At 42.3% G+C, this 14095-nt stretch overlaps 1 protein-coding gene across 1 annotated transcript; it reads right to left on the bottom strand.

Annotated features, from left to right (window-relative positions):
• Nucleotides 1–8460: 8460 nt before the first annotated feature.
• KCNK12 (potassium channel, subfamily K, member 12) lies at nt 8461–9387 on the bottom strand (the record flags this gene model as incomplete). Its single annotated transcript, XM_010087500.1, has 1 exon — nt 8461–9387. A coding segment is annotated over one exon (927 nt), but the record flags the coding sequence as incomplete, so codon positions are not given.
• Between the last annotated feature and the right edge of the window lie 4708 nt (nt 9388–14095).

Below are 14095 nucleotides of genomic sequence, written 5' to 3'. Positions count from 1 at the left end.
CCACCAGTGGGTTCTTCCACGTTCTCATTAACAACCAGCTCTACACATCCTCCGCCGATGCCTCTGCACCGCTTTGCAACGCGGCTGCGCATCAGCTGTCTCTGCCTCCGAGGTCCATAACCATCCTTCTGTGAATGAAGGGATGCCAAGCCCAAAATATCTGGTTTTGTTTGCAAACTGTATATAACATAGCAGTAGAAACATGATTTAGTTTTTAGTTGTCTGGCTATATGGCTTTTAGTCCTCTTCATTCAAAGATCTTACAGTGGAAAAGATCCTGAGCTGACATCAGAAATGGGACCGATTCGTTAAAAGCACTCACAATTATGGTATGTGTTAGAGTCAAAGTTCCTGTCAACCCAGAATTAAAGTATTTTTAAAAATGCCACTTGTTTAAATAGATTTCAGTTGTGAGATTTATTCCAGTGTAATGTTTTGCTAGGAAGGATCACCTGAAAGAGGATAAAAATCTGTTTTTACTAATCAAGGATTTACAGGAATTTTTGCTGCTTCATTTCACCCCTTGAGTCGGAACACAACTGAAATTGTGCTGGAAGAATGCATGTGGCTCCTTTTGACTTCTAGCAGGCATTTAAAAGTCATTACGTCCATTTGATTCAGCTATTTCCTACCTGCGATTCAACCAAGTTACTCCAGGTTCAGGCAAGAGCAGCAGTTGCTTCCTAGAACCTCCCGTCTCTTTTGGCTGATTTAGATAATTTCAGTATCATTCCACTCTTTGTGAGTATGTTGAGTGATGCCAGCTACTGGGGAGCTGCTGAAGGAGCAACTTTGTTCCTTTTATCCCATGGGAACACCGGAGCAGTGCCTGCAGAAAGGCCAGGCTGGCAGGAGATCCCGCCGGTGCCCTCCTGAACCTGAACTTCTCCCACTGCCAGGGAAGCATCTGCTGCGGACAGAGGCAGCTCTGCTCATGGCATTTGCATGTGAGATCATTGCTGTCTCATTTAGGATTATTTTACTTTTCTGATATGCTGATATTTGGGGGTTTTTTTTCTTGTTTTGTATTTTTTTTTCTTTTTTATTTGAAAAACCATGACCACTTGAAGGTCAGCTGTCAAATGGATTGAATGATCGGCGCAGGAAAACTGAAAACCGTGACATCTTGTGTGTAGGCTGGGAATAATGGGCAACACCCTTTTTGATCATTAAAATAGAAGACGCTCTATTTTCTGATGTTTTTAGCCCATTAAGAAGGCAGGGATATGACCGCATTGCTGATGATTTACACCGCTTTCCTGGCAGTACATCTGCTGGCTGCAGCCGAGGGGCTGGCGGTGGGATGGCTCCCACGCTGGAGGAGGCTTGGCTGCAGGAGGCAGTTGCAGGTTGCCGTGACATTCAGCTCCTCACCAAAAAAACCATGGACACCCCGAGGTAAGGCCATTTTTCTGCTGGGGACTGGACGAGTATTCATGGTCCCTTGACCATGGGCGCACTTAAATTGGAGGATGGAGGCAACTCCATCCCTGTGTGCTCTTCAGACCAAGACGTGTCCTCAAATACATTTTGCTTTCATGAAGATGAAGAAAAGGTAAGCCTTGACTACCCCAGTGCTGTCAGAAACCAAGGCCTTCCCGTGAGATGCAGGTGCACTGAGCATTAGAAACGAACGCGACAGTAATTTTGTGCCTGAGCTTTGGGGCCCAAGAGTGTATTTTAGCACCTTACTTTCTGATCAGAGCACCACGTTTGTCGCTTGTGGGATGGTAAGACAATTTTTCCTTTTTTTTTTTTTTTTACTGCTAACAATCTCTTAGCAAATACAACCAGACTCAGTAATTGATTCATCTTGTAGTATTTATATATGCTGTCATCACGTAGAAAGCCTGAACAAATCTCTCCGTTTTACGAGGAAAGTCGGACCGCAGCGTTACTGCTTTGCCAGCGCAGAGGCTGAAGGTAAAACCAGTCACTGCACCTGGATCCCAAACACCCCAGTGCTGGGAACAAACCGGGCTACAAAGGTGGCCAGAAACAGCCTAGTGCAGGCTACAGCGCTTCACTGAGCTTCTCAAGAGTGGCTCAGTATAGTATCAGTCTTTTTTTTTTTTCTTTTTCTTTATATTCTCTATTTTTTTTTTAATATCTTGACAATTCAAATAGCATAGTTGCTCGCCCCAATTCAAGGGGGCATTTCTTTTGGATAAAAGTGGTTAGTAGCAAGTGGAGCTCTATTGTTGATGTTTCTTTGCCTGAATTAGAATTACATTAGCATGCCGCTCATTTGCAACTGCCAAACAGTACAAGTTTTGAAGGTCTGTACATATAATTGTGTTTGCAGCAATCTGGTAGGCTCAGTTTTAATCCTTCTAGAAGCTCTATTCATAGGGGTGAATGTACAGAGCAGGGCATTTTCTGAATGGGATTTACATCATTCTTTCTTTTTAAAACTTTTCAAAAAATTAGATAAAATGGGCAAATAAAATAGGAAGGTCTTTTTACATAAAACTGGATCTTTAGCATCTTTCACTGAGTTCATGTCAAGGATTTCTATTGGTAGTAAAAATAGTCAGTCTGCTCATTCCAACCATGACGAGGAATTTACACTCAGAATTTAGATTTTACAAAAGAAGTTTTTAAACAAAAATGTGCAGAAAAGTGTCTAATTTTGTTGCGTCTGGGAACACTTGCTGGTTAATTTGCTGGTGTTAATATTTCAGCTACTTGTAATCAATGCAAATGGGAAAGTGATACCACCCAGAAACCAGCACAGAGCTGGTCATTCCTTCTGTAATCCACACTTAGTGAAATACAGAAGTAAGCAAATACCCAAGCCAGCAGAATTAGCTGCAGGAGTCAAATTGCTGATGTTTGTAATAGGAGATAATAATGCCAACTCCATTAAAGGTATCTCCCAAGCTGTGGCCCTTTAAAAAGAAATAACAATTAAACAGGAATACCTTTCAGCAGATGTATTAACACTGAAGTCTTTCTAAGTAGGCTTGAAATTTGAAACTAATATTTTTGCAGAGAGTATTCTAGTGAGCTAAAAATGTGTGTACCTGTATATGTGAAGGGGTGGCATTTTTTATTTTTGTAAATAACAAATAATTGCCAGACTACTGGGTATCCTGCTATAAACTGTATCCATATCTACTGTCCTTTTCCTCTCCCAAGGAAGGACTGCACAAAATAGAGAGGTTTGCAGCACCACTTCAAAGCAAAACCACAGCATGGCATGCAGTTCCCAAGAGCTGAAAGTTTGGATTTGATCCTAGACTTCTTTTTGGCTCTGCAATATTTAGGACAATTGCATTGTTCTGTTTTTCCTGGTTTAGAGGCATATTCTAATTAAAGGGTGGACGTTATCCATTTAATAAACAAAAAGAGTAAGAAAAAATGCATGCGTCTTTATTGATAGCTGCATTTGGAGTGTGGCCATGTAAACTGAAGGAGTCCTTCCTCTGTGCCGTTGCCACACAACATATTTATAATACATAACGAACCACTTACTGGGCATGCGTTAATATGGATATCCTACGAGTCAAATATTAGTGGAACTGGCCATACATTCACACATTTTCCACAGACAATGGAATTAGATGGCCTTTAAAGGTCCCTTCCAACAGAAACTATTCGATAATTCTATGACAATGCTTCTGTCTTCCTAGCATGAGTTTTCACAAAAGCAGAATATAAGCTCAAGGATGGAAGTCTTCACCAAAAAAAAAAAAAAAAAAAAAGGAAATACTGGTTGTACAACATGCAATGCACACTTCATTAGTTATTTTGTGTGAGTCAAGTATTAATATGCCCTAATTGAGCTTATTATGTAACATAATATTTATTGTATTATTTAAATGTCACATTGAAAGTGTGTGTTGGTTTGGAAAGGCACATCAGTAACCCAATTAGAGCAAAAGCCATATCCACTGATGTCCTGGCAATCAGCAAAGTATGATTTTGTTTAGATTAACTCTGAACATTCATTGTACTAATTAGTCACGGAATATTTTTCAGGTTAAAGGTTAGAAAAACACAAAAGAAGTGAAAACTCTCTCATTGCTACAGCTAATTTCCATATAATTATAAGCTCATTCCACGCAGGCAATCGGGTTTAGACCGAGCCTGCACGCCTGGCTATGTGGCCTCCACTGCTGCTCAAGTCCTCCTTGCAGTAGCAAGGCAAGACGTGACTGAAATACAGGTAAGTGGTCATAGTATACCCAAATTCTTCATTCTTATATCTCTCTTCTCTTCCACTAGGTATTTTCGCTGCAATTAAGAGCTGGCAATTGGGTTCTCAAATAGCAAGTCCATGTCAAAGAGTCACAAATATCCCTTATAACAGACCTGCTTTCCATTTCAGTTGTGACTACTGCTGCAAAGCCCCAACCACTGCCTAAAGTGCCTTTGTTCATCTCGCTAGCAGCGATGGGAGTTACTTGTGCAACGCTTATTTCAAAGGGAGACAGGCAAACTATAGCCTCACCCTTCAGAAATGTCCGTCTGTGACTGAGGTCAACAAGGTGACTTCTCTGAACATTTCTATCGTCTGAAGGACATCCTTTGCATTGCAAGGAAGTAAGAGGCAATCTGATTTTTTTGCACAAAATGAGAAGTGTGTTTGCAGGTGGGAAGAACCCAAAGAGAACTGGATGACATCTCAGTGTGACTCCAAACTTTGAGACACACAGAGGAAGACAAACCCTAAGAAGTAAACGCAGGGACTTGCTGAACACTACAGGTTTCACAGGAAACTGTTTCTTGTCCAAAAATAAAACCTGGGGACAAAAAAAAAATATTTCAAGAATGTAATACAACTCTCAAGTTATCTAAAAAGAAAGTGCAATCTAGTGCAGTGTGCTTTCACTGTCCCACTCGCTCCTTCAGTTTCCTTCTGTTTTCTTGTGCTTCAGCCTGTGGCCGGGTATTGCAGGCATCTGCTTTGTCTGTGAAGATTAAATACCAGGAGGAACAGCACTTGGTGCAACTGGGTCATGTTTAGGGTTTCATTCACAAAAGGAACAGGCTGCCCTGGGGAATCCTGAGTTGGACCATGCACAATAAAAGAGAGGAGTTAGGTGCCCAAGCCTGGCAAGTTTAAAGAGAAGTTGTCATAAAAAAAAAAAAAAAAAAAGCTAATGAAAGATCAAGGACTAGTAAAGACTGATCTCAAATCTCCTACGTCCTCTTGGCTCATGTACTCATACACACGGGTGATACGTGCCCAGGTAGTGCTAGCAGAGCGAAGAGTAGAGATTTGGAACTAGGTTTTCATGCATCCTTGAAAGATACTTCAGCTACTGAGTATGAGGGAACTGTGAAGCTGAGACCCAGTTCAGTAATTGTGCTCTGAACCCTCTCATAAACTGGCCTTGCTGACCTAGATGGGGTTGGGGATTTTTACAGGGCTTAGATATGAGCTGGGGGTCCCTGGGGTTGTGTCAACTTCTGAGGATACGTGCACTGCAAGAAATAGGGGCACTGGTAGAAAACTGGGAATGCACTTTATATGCCTCTGAAGCTAAGAAGATGTAGAATGGAGTTTACCAAGGATCCTGGGAGAAAAGAAACACTAGACCCAAGTACATAGAGTAGCAATCAGATGCCCAAATCCCTCAGGGAACCCCGCTCTGGGAGCCAATCCAACTCCCTCTGAAGTCCATAGGAAGTGCGAAGGGTCCTGCAATAGCAACCACTGTGACCAATGGTACCAAAAAGACTCAGAAACATCTAAATTGTCTCACAACAGATTGCACATCTGCCTTCGACTGGACTCAGAAGAAGTACAGAAACAGCAGAGGAGGTATGCAGAATTTCCTATTACTTCGCTGTATTTCCCAGGCAGGAACAAGGTAGCTTGAAAACAATTTACAAACATTTAAACAGGTCCCTAATCATAGTTTTCCTTTAAAAACAATTTACAGAAAAAAATAAAACCCCTTAATTTGCAAACTTATAATAAAAATATAGTTCTTGAGCTCACAGAACATTAATGCATTTGAACATGTTTTTATGAGTCAAATGATAAACCTAAGTAATTCTGCTGTGGCTGGGAATTCTATCTATTCCAACTCTTCAGACCTTTGGGACAGAGCCCGTCTGCCTCAATTTATGCAGCACTTCACCCAGCAGGGTCCATTCTAATGAGTAATAGTCCCCATGATGGCAAATGTACCAAGATACAACTCTAAAAGAGGTCTAGCTGCAAAAAGAGAGCAGCGCCCCATACACACCCTTAATAAACAAACACATAAATCATCACAGTTGAAGAGATTTACCTCTGGGGGTAATCCTGAAAGAAAAGAACTAATTTTTATTCTTTTTGGCTCACTGCCTCTGCTGTTTCCAAAAATGGTCCCTGCAGCTCTGGAAGTTGCCTTCCAGAGACAAGTGGTCTTTGCAGTTGGTTTTTGAGTCTTTCCCAGACCATGACCTGCCCTAAACATCCTGCTTAAATTTGTCCTTCAAATTAGGATCACCAAACCTTTTGACCTCCGCCTGCTTCTTCAGAAGGCCCCTCCAACGTAGCATCCGAGACGGAGTGCACAGACAGACAGGAACACAGACACATGGAGCTCAGGGGGTGTCTCTGTCACCAAGGAAGCTCCTGCCAGATGAAAGCCTCTTCAACGCGGTCTCTGCCATACCACGTTCTCTTGGGTATGAGTCCGTATCAGGGAGATACAGAACACAAACGTCATTGAGTGTTTCTGGCCAAACGCAGCTTGATAAAAGCTGTGACTACATTCACAGGATGATATAGATCCACGTGTGATAATTTATCTGCTGTTCAGGTTCCTTCTCCTTCAAGCAAAAGAGACAATGACTACCATCCTTCAGCTGGCAGACTCAGGTGTGCAAAACCTCCAATTAAAAGGTAGTTTTCTGAGGTTAAATTCCAAAACGTTTTGCACTACTACACATTTAAAGGAAAGCAAACCAATGAATAACCCAAACCCACGAAAAACAATCAAGTAAATAACAGAGTAAAATGTCTATATGAGACTTCATGGAAATATTTTCAAACATTTCTAATATTCCTAGCTTGTTTTCATCAGCTTTTTCAATTTATTCAGCAATCAACCTCGTACTCACGATCTTGCCTATAATTACCCAAATTGTTTTCAAGAGCTGACCATTGTGGCTTCTCAGACTTCATGCTTAAGCTATATTTCTTGCTGGAATCAGCAGAAGCCTTTTTATTACCTTCACAGCATTAAAGGAGTGGCGCAGTAGAGTGAATTTAGAGAAATGCTCCAGAACTTTGCACATATTTCTGAAAGAGATTTGCAGGAATTCCTATGCACTCTTTTGTCGTGCTAAACGAGACACCTAGACCAGATTTGCTTGAAGATGTTTCTGGTTCTCCAGTGGCTTGGGCTAGCACAGGATAAATATGACTAAAGGCAGTAGCAAGAGGTTTAGGCCAATTTAGGACTTAGGACCAATGTTTTGGGGGAAGCCAGCTTCTGGGGGAATTCCAAAGCGATACTCTTCTGTATTAACCTCCACAATCAGGTTTGTGGGCAACAAGTACAGGGTTGGGGCCCCCAGAGAACTGCAAGGAAATAATTTCCATGGATCTCTGCAACAATATTGCAGAAGTACAAGATGCAAATTTAGGACAACAGAGAGCCTACATTCATTTTAGCTACTGATTTTCATGTAAAAGTAATGAAATGAACATTTCAGTGGTAATGCAAACATTTGACACCAGAGGTGCACAGTGGCTTCTCTTGAACTAAATGAAGTCAAGACTGAAGTTGACAATTGCCTGTTTACCATTATTCAGTAAGTAGGAATAGTTCTGCACATTTTCTTGATAACCCCCCTGACTTTTAAGAGTTAGGTAGCAGGTAGTGTTTCAGACACATCATTTGTAGTCAGGGGAATTCAGCCCATTCAACCCTCTACCACTGAAGTCAGTAGGATTATTCAAGTGAAGCACAACCATCACCCTAAAGCTGGTGGAACTGCAGTCACCTACGTGTGTGTTATATACAGGCCTGCAATGAGGAATTGCTGAAGAGCATCAAGTAGAACATTCAGGGCCAGATCCAGACTGCAACAAACTGTGAGAACCTGGTTTAGCCAAACCTTATCAACCCCAAGTTTGAATATGGTGGCCAAACTTGCCCATTTTATGCATTTTAACACAGAGCTTGGGTTCAGGCTATGTTCTGAAGAACATGTTGGTTTTTTCACCATCCTAACCATGCACACACTCCTTCTATAATTGCATCAGATCCTCCATCAAAGACATCCAAGTCTCTTCCAAAAATCCACTGGGGAAAATTGTAACACTATGGTAAAGATTTACTGCATATTAGAGAAGACTTATAAAACCCCCCTGAAACTAAAATGCCGAATGCCCAATGAATACCACCAAGGCTTTCTCTGAATTTAAAACTTTCCAGCAGCTTATAGTGACAATTCCACCTTAATCACCATTTAATTGTTATTAAAGAAACAAAAGGAACTTCAAAAACTCTACCTAGAGTCACTCGTTTCTGCCAAGCGGTTGTTCATGATGGCTAGAGCACCCACCCCTGCAGAGAAACCGTTTTGTCTCGTATTGATACAAACGTTCCTCGGGTAGCCGTTGGCTGTCTCGGACAACTGCTTTTGCAAAATGGCCAAGGAGACTTTATTCGATGCCGTGAGCTCCCTCATGGAGATCATCTCTCCAGAGAGCCTCCTTCCTTCGGTGTCGCTGTCGTACTGTCCGTCAGCGTCCATTGAGATGTTATGTCGACGTAGGCGGGCTCCTGGGGTGATGGCATTGCGACGTCCAAGGCGGGCACTTGATTTATGGCACTTTGGGCAACATCTGCATTCAAATTTTTTCAACACCCAGTTCAAAACTTGCTTGATTACGATTGAGATGACATTAAAAAGAGAGTATATGCAACATACCCCCATTAATATAAATATGAAGTTTCCAAATCTGTATAAACCCTGATTTTGGTACGCAGCGTTTTGGCTGCTTACCAAATCTCCAAAGCCAATGGTGCTGAAGGTGACAAAGCAATAGTACAAGGAGTCAACGTAGTTCCATCCTTCCACCGCTGTGTACATTGCGGAGGCGCAGCAGGAAAGGGTAATCGCAAAAATTCCCAGAATCAGCATCACATGGTAAACGGATGGCTTCCACCCCACCAGGCTGCCCACCCCAGCCACAGCTGGGCCCCTTCGGAAGTTGGGAGGTAGGAGACCACTTCTTCGCAGCTGTCTCTCATGGCACGCCTTCATGATAAATGCCAGGAGAGAGATAATGCGCTCCAAGAAGAGGTTGAAGAAAAGGATAGTCCCGGCACACCCAAAAAGGCCGTAAACGATGAGGAATACTTTTCCCGCCACGGTTGCTGGTGTGGTCATTCCAAAACCTAAGGTGTGGAGATAAACAGGTAACGTTAATGACACAGTTTTTCATGCAAAAGCTCAGGATGCATGTAACTTTAAAAAGGTCCCATCTCACTGGACAAAAGGAGTGCTCTCTCTACGTCAGCTTAGGCCAACCCGAAACGGAGTTTTGGAAAGAATGAGGAAAGGCACCAGCTCAATGAGATGAGTAAAATGAAGAGCGAGCAAAAAAATCCTTGCAGAGGTGAAAGCGTATTAACAGAGCAACACCACTCTGCAAAAACCAGTGGAAGCATTCCTGAGCCCAAACCTCTTTGAGGCGGGATGAAGTGAAGAGGCCATCTCCCTGCTCCCATGCGGGGGAGCCAGCACGGCCTGACAGAAAGTTGAAGCTCTATGTTCACAAGCTGTAACCCAGCGTAACGTCTTTGTTATTGAGGTCTGATGATACCATTCCCGCTGAGAAGAGGGAAGGTTTCAGGTTGTATAACAGGAACGGCCCCCCCAAATATTGAATATGGTTTTAAAAATAATAGGACTTTAAAGTCTTAAATCCCAATTGCGATTAGCCCACCTGATATTGGAGGGACCACCTGATTGGGGAAGGACTTTTTACAAGGGCATGTAGTGACAGGATGAGGGGTAATGGATTTAAACTGGAAGAGAGGAGATTTAGACGAGATCTGAGGAAGAAATGTTTTCCTGTGCAGGGGGTGAGGCAGTGGCCCAGGTTGCCCAGAGAAGCTGTGGATGCCCCATCCCTGGAGGGGTTCAAGGCCAGGCTGGATGAGGCTCTGAGCAACCTGGGCTAGTGGGAGGTGTCCCTGCCCATGGCAGGGGGTTGGAACTCAATGATCTTGAAGATCCCTTCCAACCCAAACCATTCTGTGATTCTATGATTCTGTGATATTATCACAGAAGGAGGGAAAAGCCACAGGCGAGAGACCCACACTGCAGAGCCGCCCGGCAGACTGGGAGCACTAGGATCTTGCAGACTGATAATTACAGCAGGGAAAAACACTGCTGCACAGTTAAACAGAAAAAACAGAGTACACAAACTCTGGAAAGATCCAGCAGCAATATTAATTCACCTCTTTTTTACCAGAATTGTATTTTGACATTACTCACACACATGATTTTGTATATAAGCAATAATGCCTTATAGCTTCAGATGCTTAAATAACAGCAAAAGTGATCTTAAATCTGCATGCAAACAAATATAGTAAGTTTGCTCCATGTTATTTGCTGATACCAGTTATTTTATGAAAAAAGAACTACATATATTTCACATCCTATCTCAGGAAGATTCTTCTGAACCTCAGTTCTGTAGGTATTGCCCTTGTTCTGCTATTCTTCCCTGTACAAACACTCGGTGGTTCAGTCAAAAAGCGTACTGATGGGATTGAGGTGACTGCTCATGCCCCATGAATAAATAACCACATCTAATCTAAATTAATGGTTTGTGAAAAATCCACATGCTGAAATTTCTTTACCTTACTGTTCCATAACAACGTATTCAGGGAGGTAAATATCAGTATCAGATCACAGCAATGAAAGTTTGCAAAGAAAAAGGAGCTACTTTTAGCATAGAGCATAATGAAACCATTAAATCCATTTTATTATCATGACGCACCTTTAAATAGCAATTTGAAAATATTTCCAATGTATAATGAATTGAGATTGCTGCTTGAAATCTACTGGTTTCTGTTTGTAATGCCTGTATTTTTCTGGGTAATTTATTTGTGCAACTTTCGTACTTCATTGATACAAAAGTTTTGCACTTGTTGATAAAAGAATGTAAATGCTCGTGACAAGTAAACTTGGAAGTATCTTTTCAATGACATGAAGGTACATGAGGAAAGAGGTGGTCCTACTTTCACAACAGATCTGTCATGCTTGGAAACAACTGCACCAGCAATGTGGACTATCCTACATCATCAGTATCTTCCCAGTAAAAGCAGTCCTTCCTGTAAAAGCCAGTGAAAAACTTGCAGAGTATTACCAGAAAATACTAAATTACCAAAGAAGTCATCAGATTTTTCTTTTCTGGACCCACAGTCTCTCCATTTTGTCAGGCTAAAAGACCTCAGACCTCACAAAGGCTGCCTTGGGCTCCCGGGCTTCACACGGGTGAGTGCGGAGCTCTTCTCAGTTCCTCCTCCTCCTCCGTGGGGTGAAGCTGTTGTTTAAACATCTGCTTCACAGCAAGCATGTGAACATCGCCACCAAAATAAATGGGTTTAGTGTCACACATATGGCTACAAACATGTATTAATTAAAAAAAGAAATAGAGATAGTGACAGTTCAGATCACGTCGTAAATGCGCTGAAGCTTTTTTAGTATTTTCTGGTGATCATTCATGAGAGGAGGTGACGTCTTGTATTTTTGATGTTTTCTGAAATGTAATTTTACCAAAATCCAGTATGTAGCTACGCAAGGTGAAAGGCCCCATCACAGCAATGAGAGTGCTAAGACTTACATAAATTGGTCAAAATGTAAGACCAGGCAAACACAGCAACTTCGGGTCAACAGCTCACAGACAGAAGTGTGCTCAGGTACTCTTGGCACAGGGTCTTTCTTCACTAGCTGTCTTTGTCCCTTCAGCCCCACTAACCACGAGGGGTTAGTCCTGGTGTCCTCTGTACAACATGTCTGAGCTCACCCCTGCTCAAGGATAAGCACATCACGAGGCCTGGATGAAACAACTCCATCCAGAACCGCCTGTGCTGCTGAGACAGTCCAAGGAAAGAAGCACTACGGTGCCCTGCATTTTTCATGGCCCCAACACATATTGTACAGGTACCTTGGGGTTGATTTTGTGTGGCTTGGACACAACATTTCAATCTCCCTCATGCTAATTCTGCCCCATTCAGACCCACCACTTCAGATACAAGCTCTATGGCAGCCTTAATTTCACCTGTTTAGATACTTCTCCCCAAACAAACCGAATTAGTAGAGCTGAGTTGATAACAACTCTCAGACAACACTTATCCTTCAGCAGCTTCTCACAGGTAAGTGCTGGTAATTAACGAGTCCCTCCTCCTGACTTGCATAATAGATTTTGTGGTTACTATTCTGCTGATCTGGATTTTTCATTTTCTTAAGCCAGTGACGGATCCAAGCGGTAGTGCAACTGGACAAACTTGGGAAGACTTACATGCCTTATGATAGCTTCCCATTGCTCTTCCTTTCTTTTCTTTCACCCATTTTCTTATGGGCAAAAGAGATGGTTGGTGTCAGAAAACAAAAAGGAGCAGCAGCTTTAGTACCTGTGAGCTCTTCTCTCAGGCCAATTGGTTTGAGAATTACCTTGTCTTCCTAAACTTTGAGATTCAAGGGGCTGACAGTTTTCCAGTAAAGATGTATTTACCCAGAGACGGAGGAAAGTTTTGGTCACCTCGAAAACTGAACACAAGAAAGTCTTCCAGCCTTTACTATGGATTGTATATCCCGGCTTCTTTCAGGCAGCCCCTCAGCGATTCTGATGCTGGTGTCCTGCCATAGCACCGGGCTCACACAGCAAGTCAGCACAACTGAGGAATAACTTTAAATCCCAGAGTGTAACAGCACTTCAATCACCAGAGTCGCATCATCACCTCTATCACCTCTTAACAATGCAGTTATATTGAAAGGAATCAAAAGAAACTAAAATTGTTGGATATAACTTTTTAAACAAATGATTTCTCAAAACAAACAAATCCCCTATAACCAGAATGCTGCTTCCAGAGGGAAAGAAGTTATTGCAATAGAAAGCCCAAGCTCTTACAGGGCTAGTACCCAAGAGAGGGGGGTTACAGAACACAGAGAATCTCAGAGCGATCACTTTTGTTTCATGTCTATTCCACACTCGCTTTAGTTCACAGTTTTCCAGTCTTGGTTGGTCTTTACTAACACGTATACTGCATTAAGGAGGACATTATCATATTCTGAATTTTGAGACTGAAATTCCATATTTGGGTTCTGGTGCTCCCTTCAATCCCTTTTCCACCTGTCAGCATTTCATCGTTATTGCCTCTGACAGAGCCATACCTGTATAGTTCACATCTACCTCTCATTTATTCTATAGCTCCTTACCTCCCAACATCCAGAACAGTTGCCTTGGATACAGGGTCACAGCTCAGAGCCGACTAAACCACCACAGATGGAAACCTTCTGCTGCATCCAGCGCTTTCACCCAAGGAGTGAGGATACTACGAGGCACCCCTTCCACTGGGCTTTGCATTTTCAGGGTACGAATGGAAAAGTTATTTTCCCTTTAACATTTTTGTCAGCCTGCTTTATGAAAATACCCCTCTTTGGGCTCAAACAGTAAATGTTTTAGAGTGTCTCCACTGCCATAGCCTTTAATATCAATGTTGCTGTACAATCACATTGAGCTTCCTTTAGATTAATATCTGGAACAGAGCTCCTGAATGGCAGCGGTCTGTCCAGCACTGTGTCCGCTAAGACACTTCGTTAGACTCATGCTAAGTCTGAAGACATGAGATATCACTGCAGTTTTGGGGGCTGGCCTAATCTGTCTTGTACACGAGTTTGCAGTCCTCGGTGACCCATTGACTGGAGCAGATATCCCATGGAGAAAATACTGAGTGACTACGCAACTAAGGACTGACTCCCAAAATACATTCACATATATATACTTGGTAATATATACACTACTTCAAGTTGAAGAAGCAGGCTGCTTCTGGCATTTCCTTTCTTTTTTGTAACTTTGACAGCATTCTTTTGAACACGGACTTGTTCTCCGCAAAGCCTACAGTCA

This window comes from Pterocles gutturalis, unplaced genomic scaffold, assembly GCF_000699245.1.
Source record: "Pterocles gutturalis isolate BGI_N339 unplaced genomic scaffold, ASM69924v1 scaffold14621, whole genome shotgun sequence".
Classification (NCBI taxonomy): Eukaryota; Metazoa; Chordata; class Aves; order Pterocliformes; family Pteroclidae; genus Pterocles; species Pterocles gutturalis.
The sequence above is the reverse complement of the archived record's forward strand: the minus strand, read 5'-3'. Positions and strand labels throughout refer to the sequence as shown.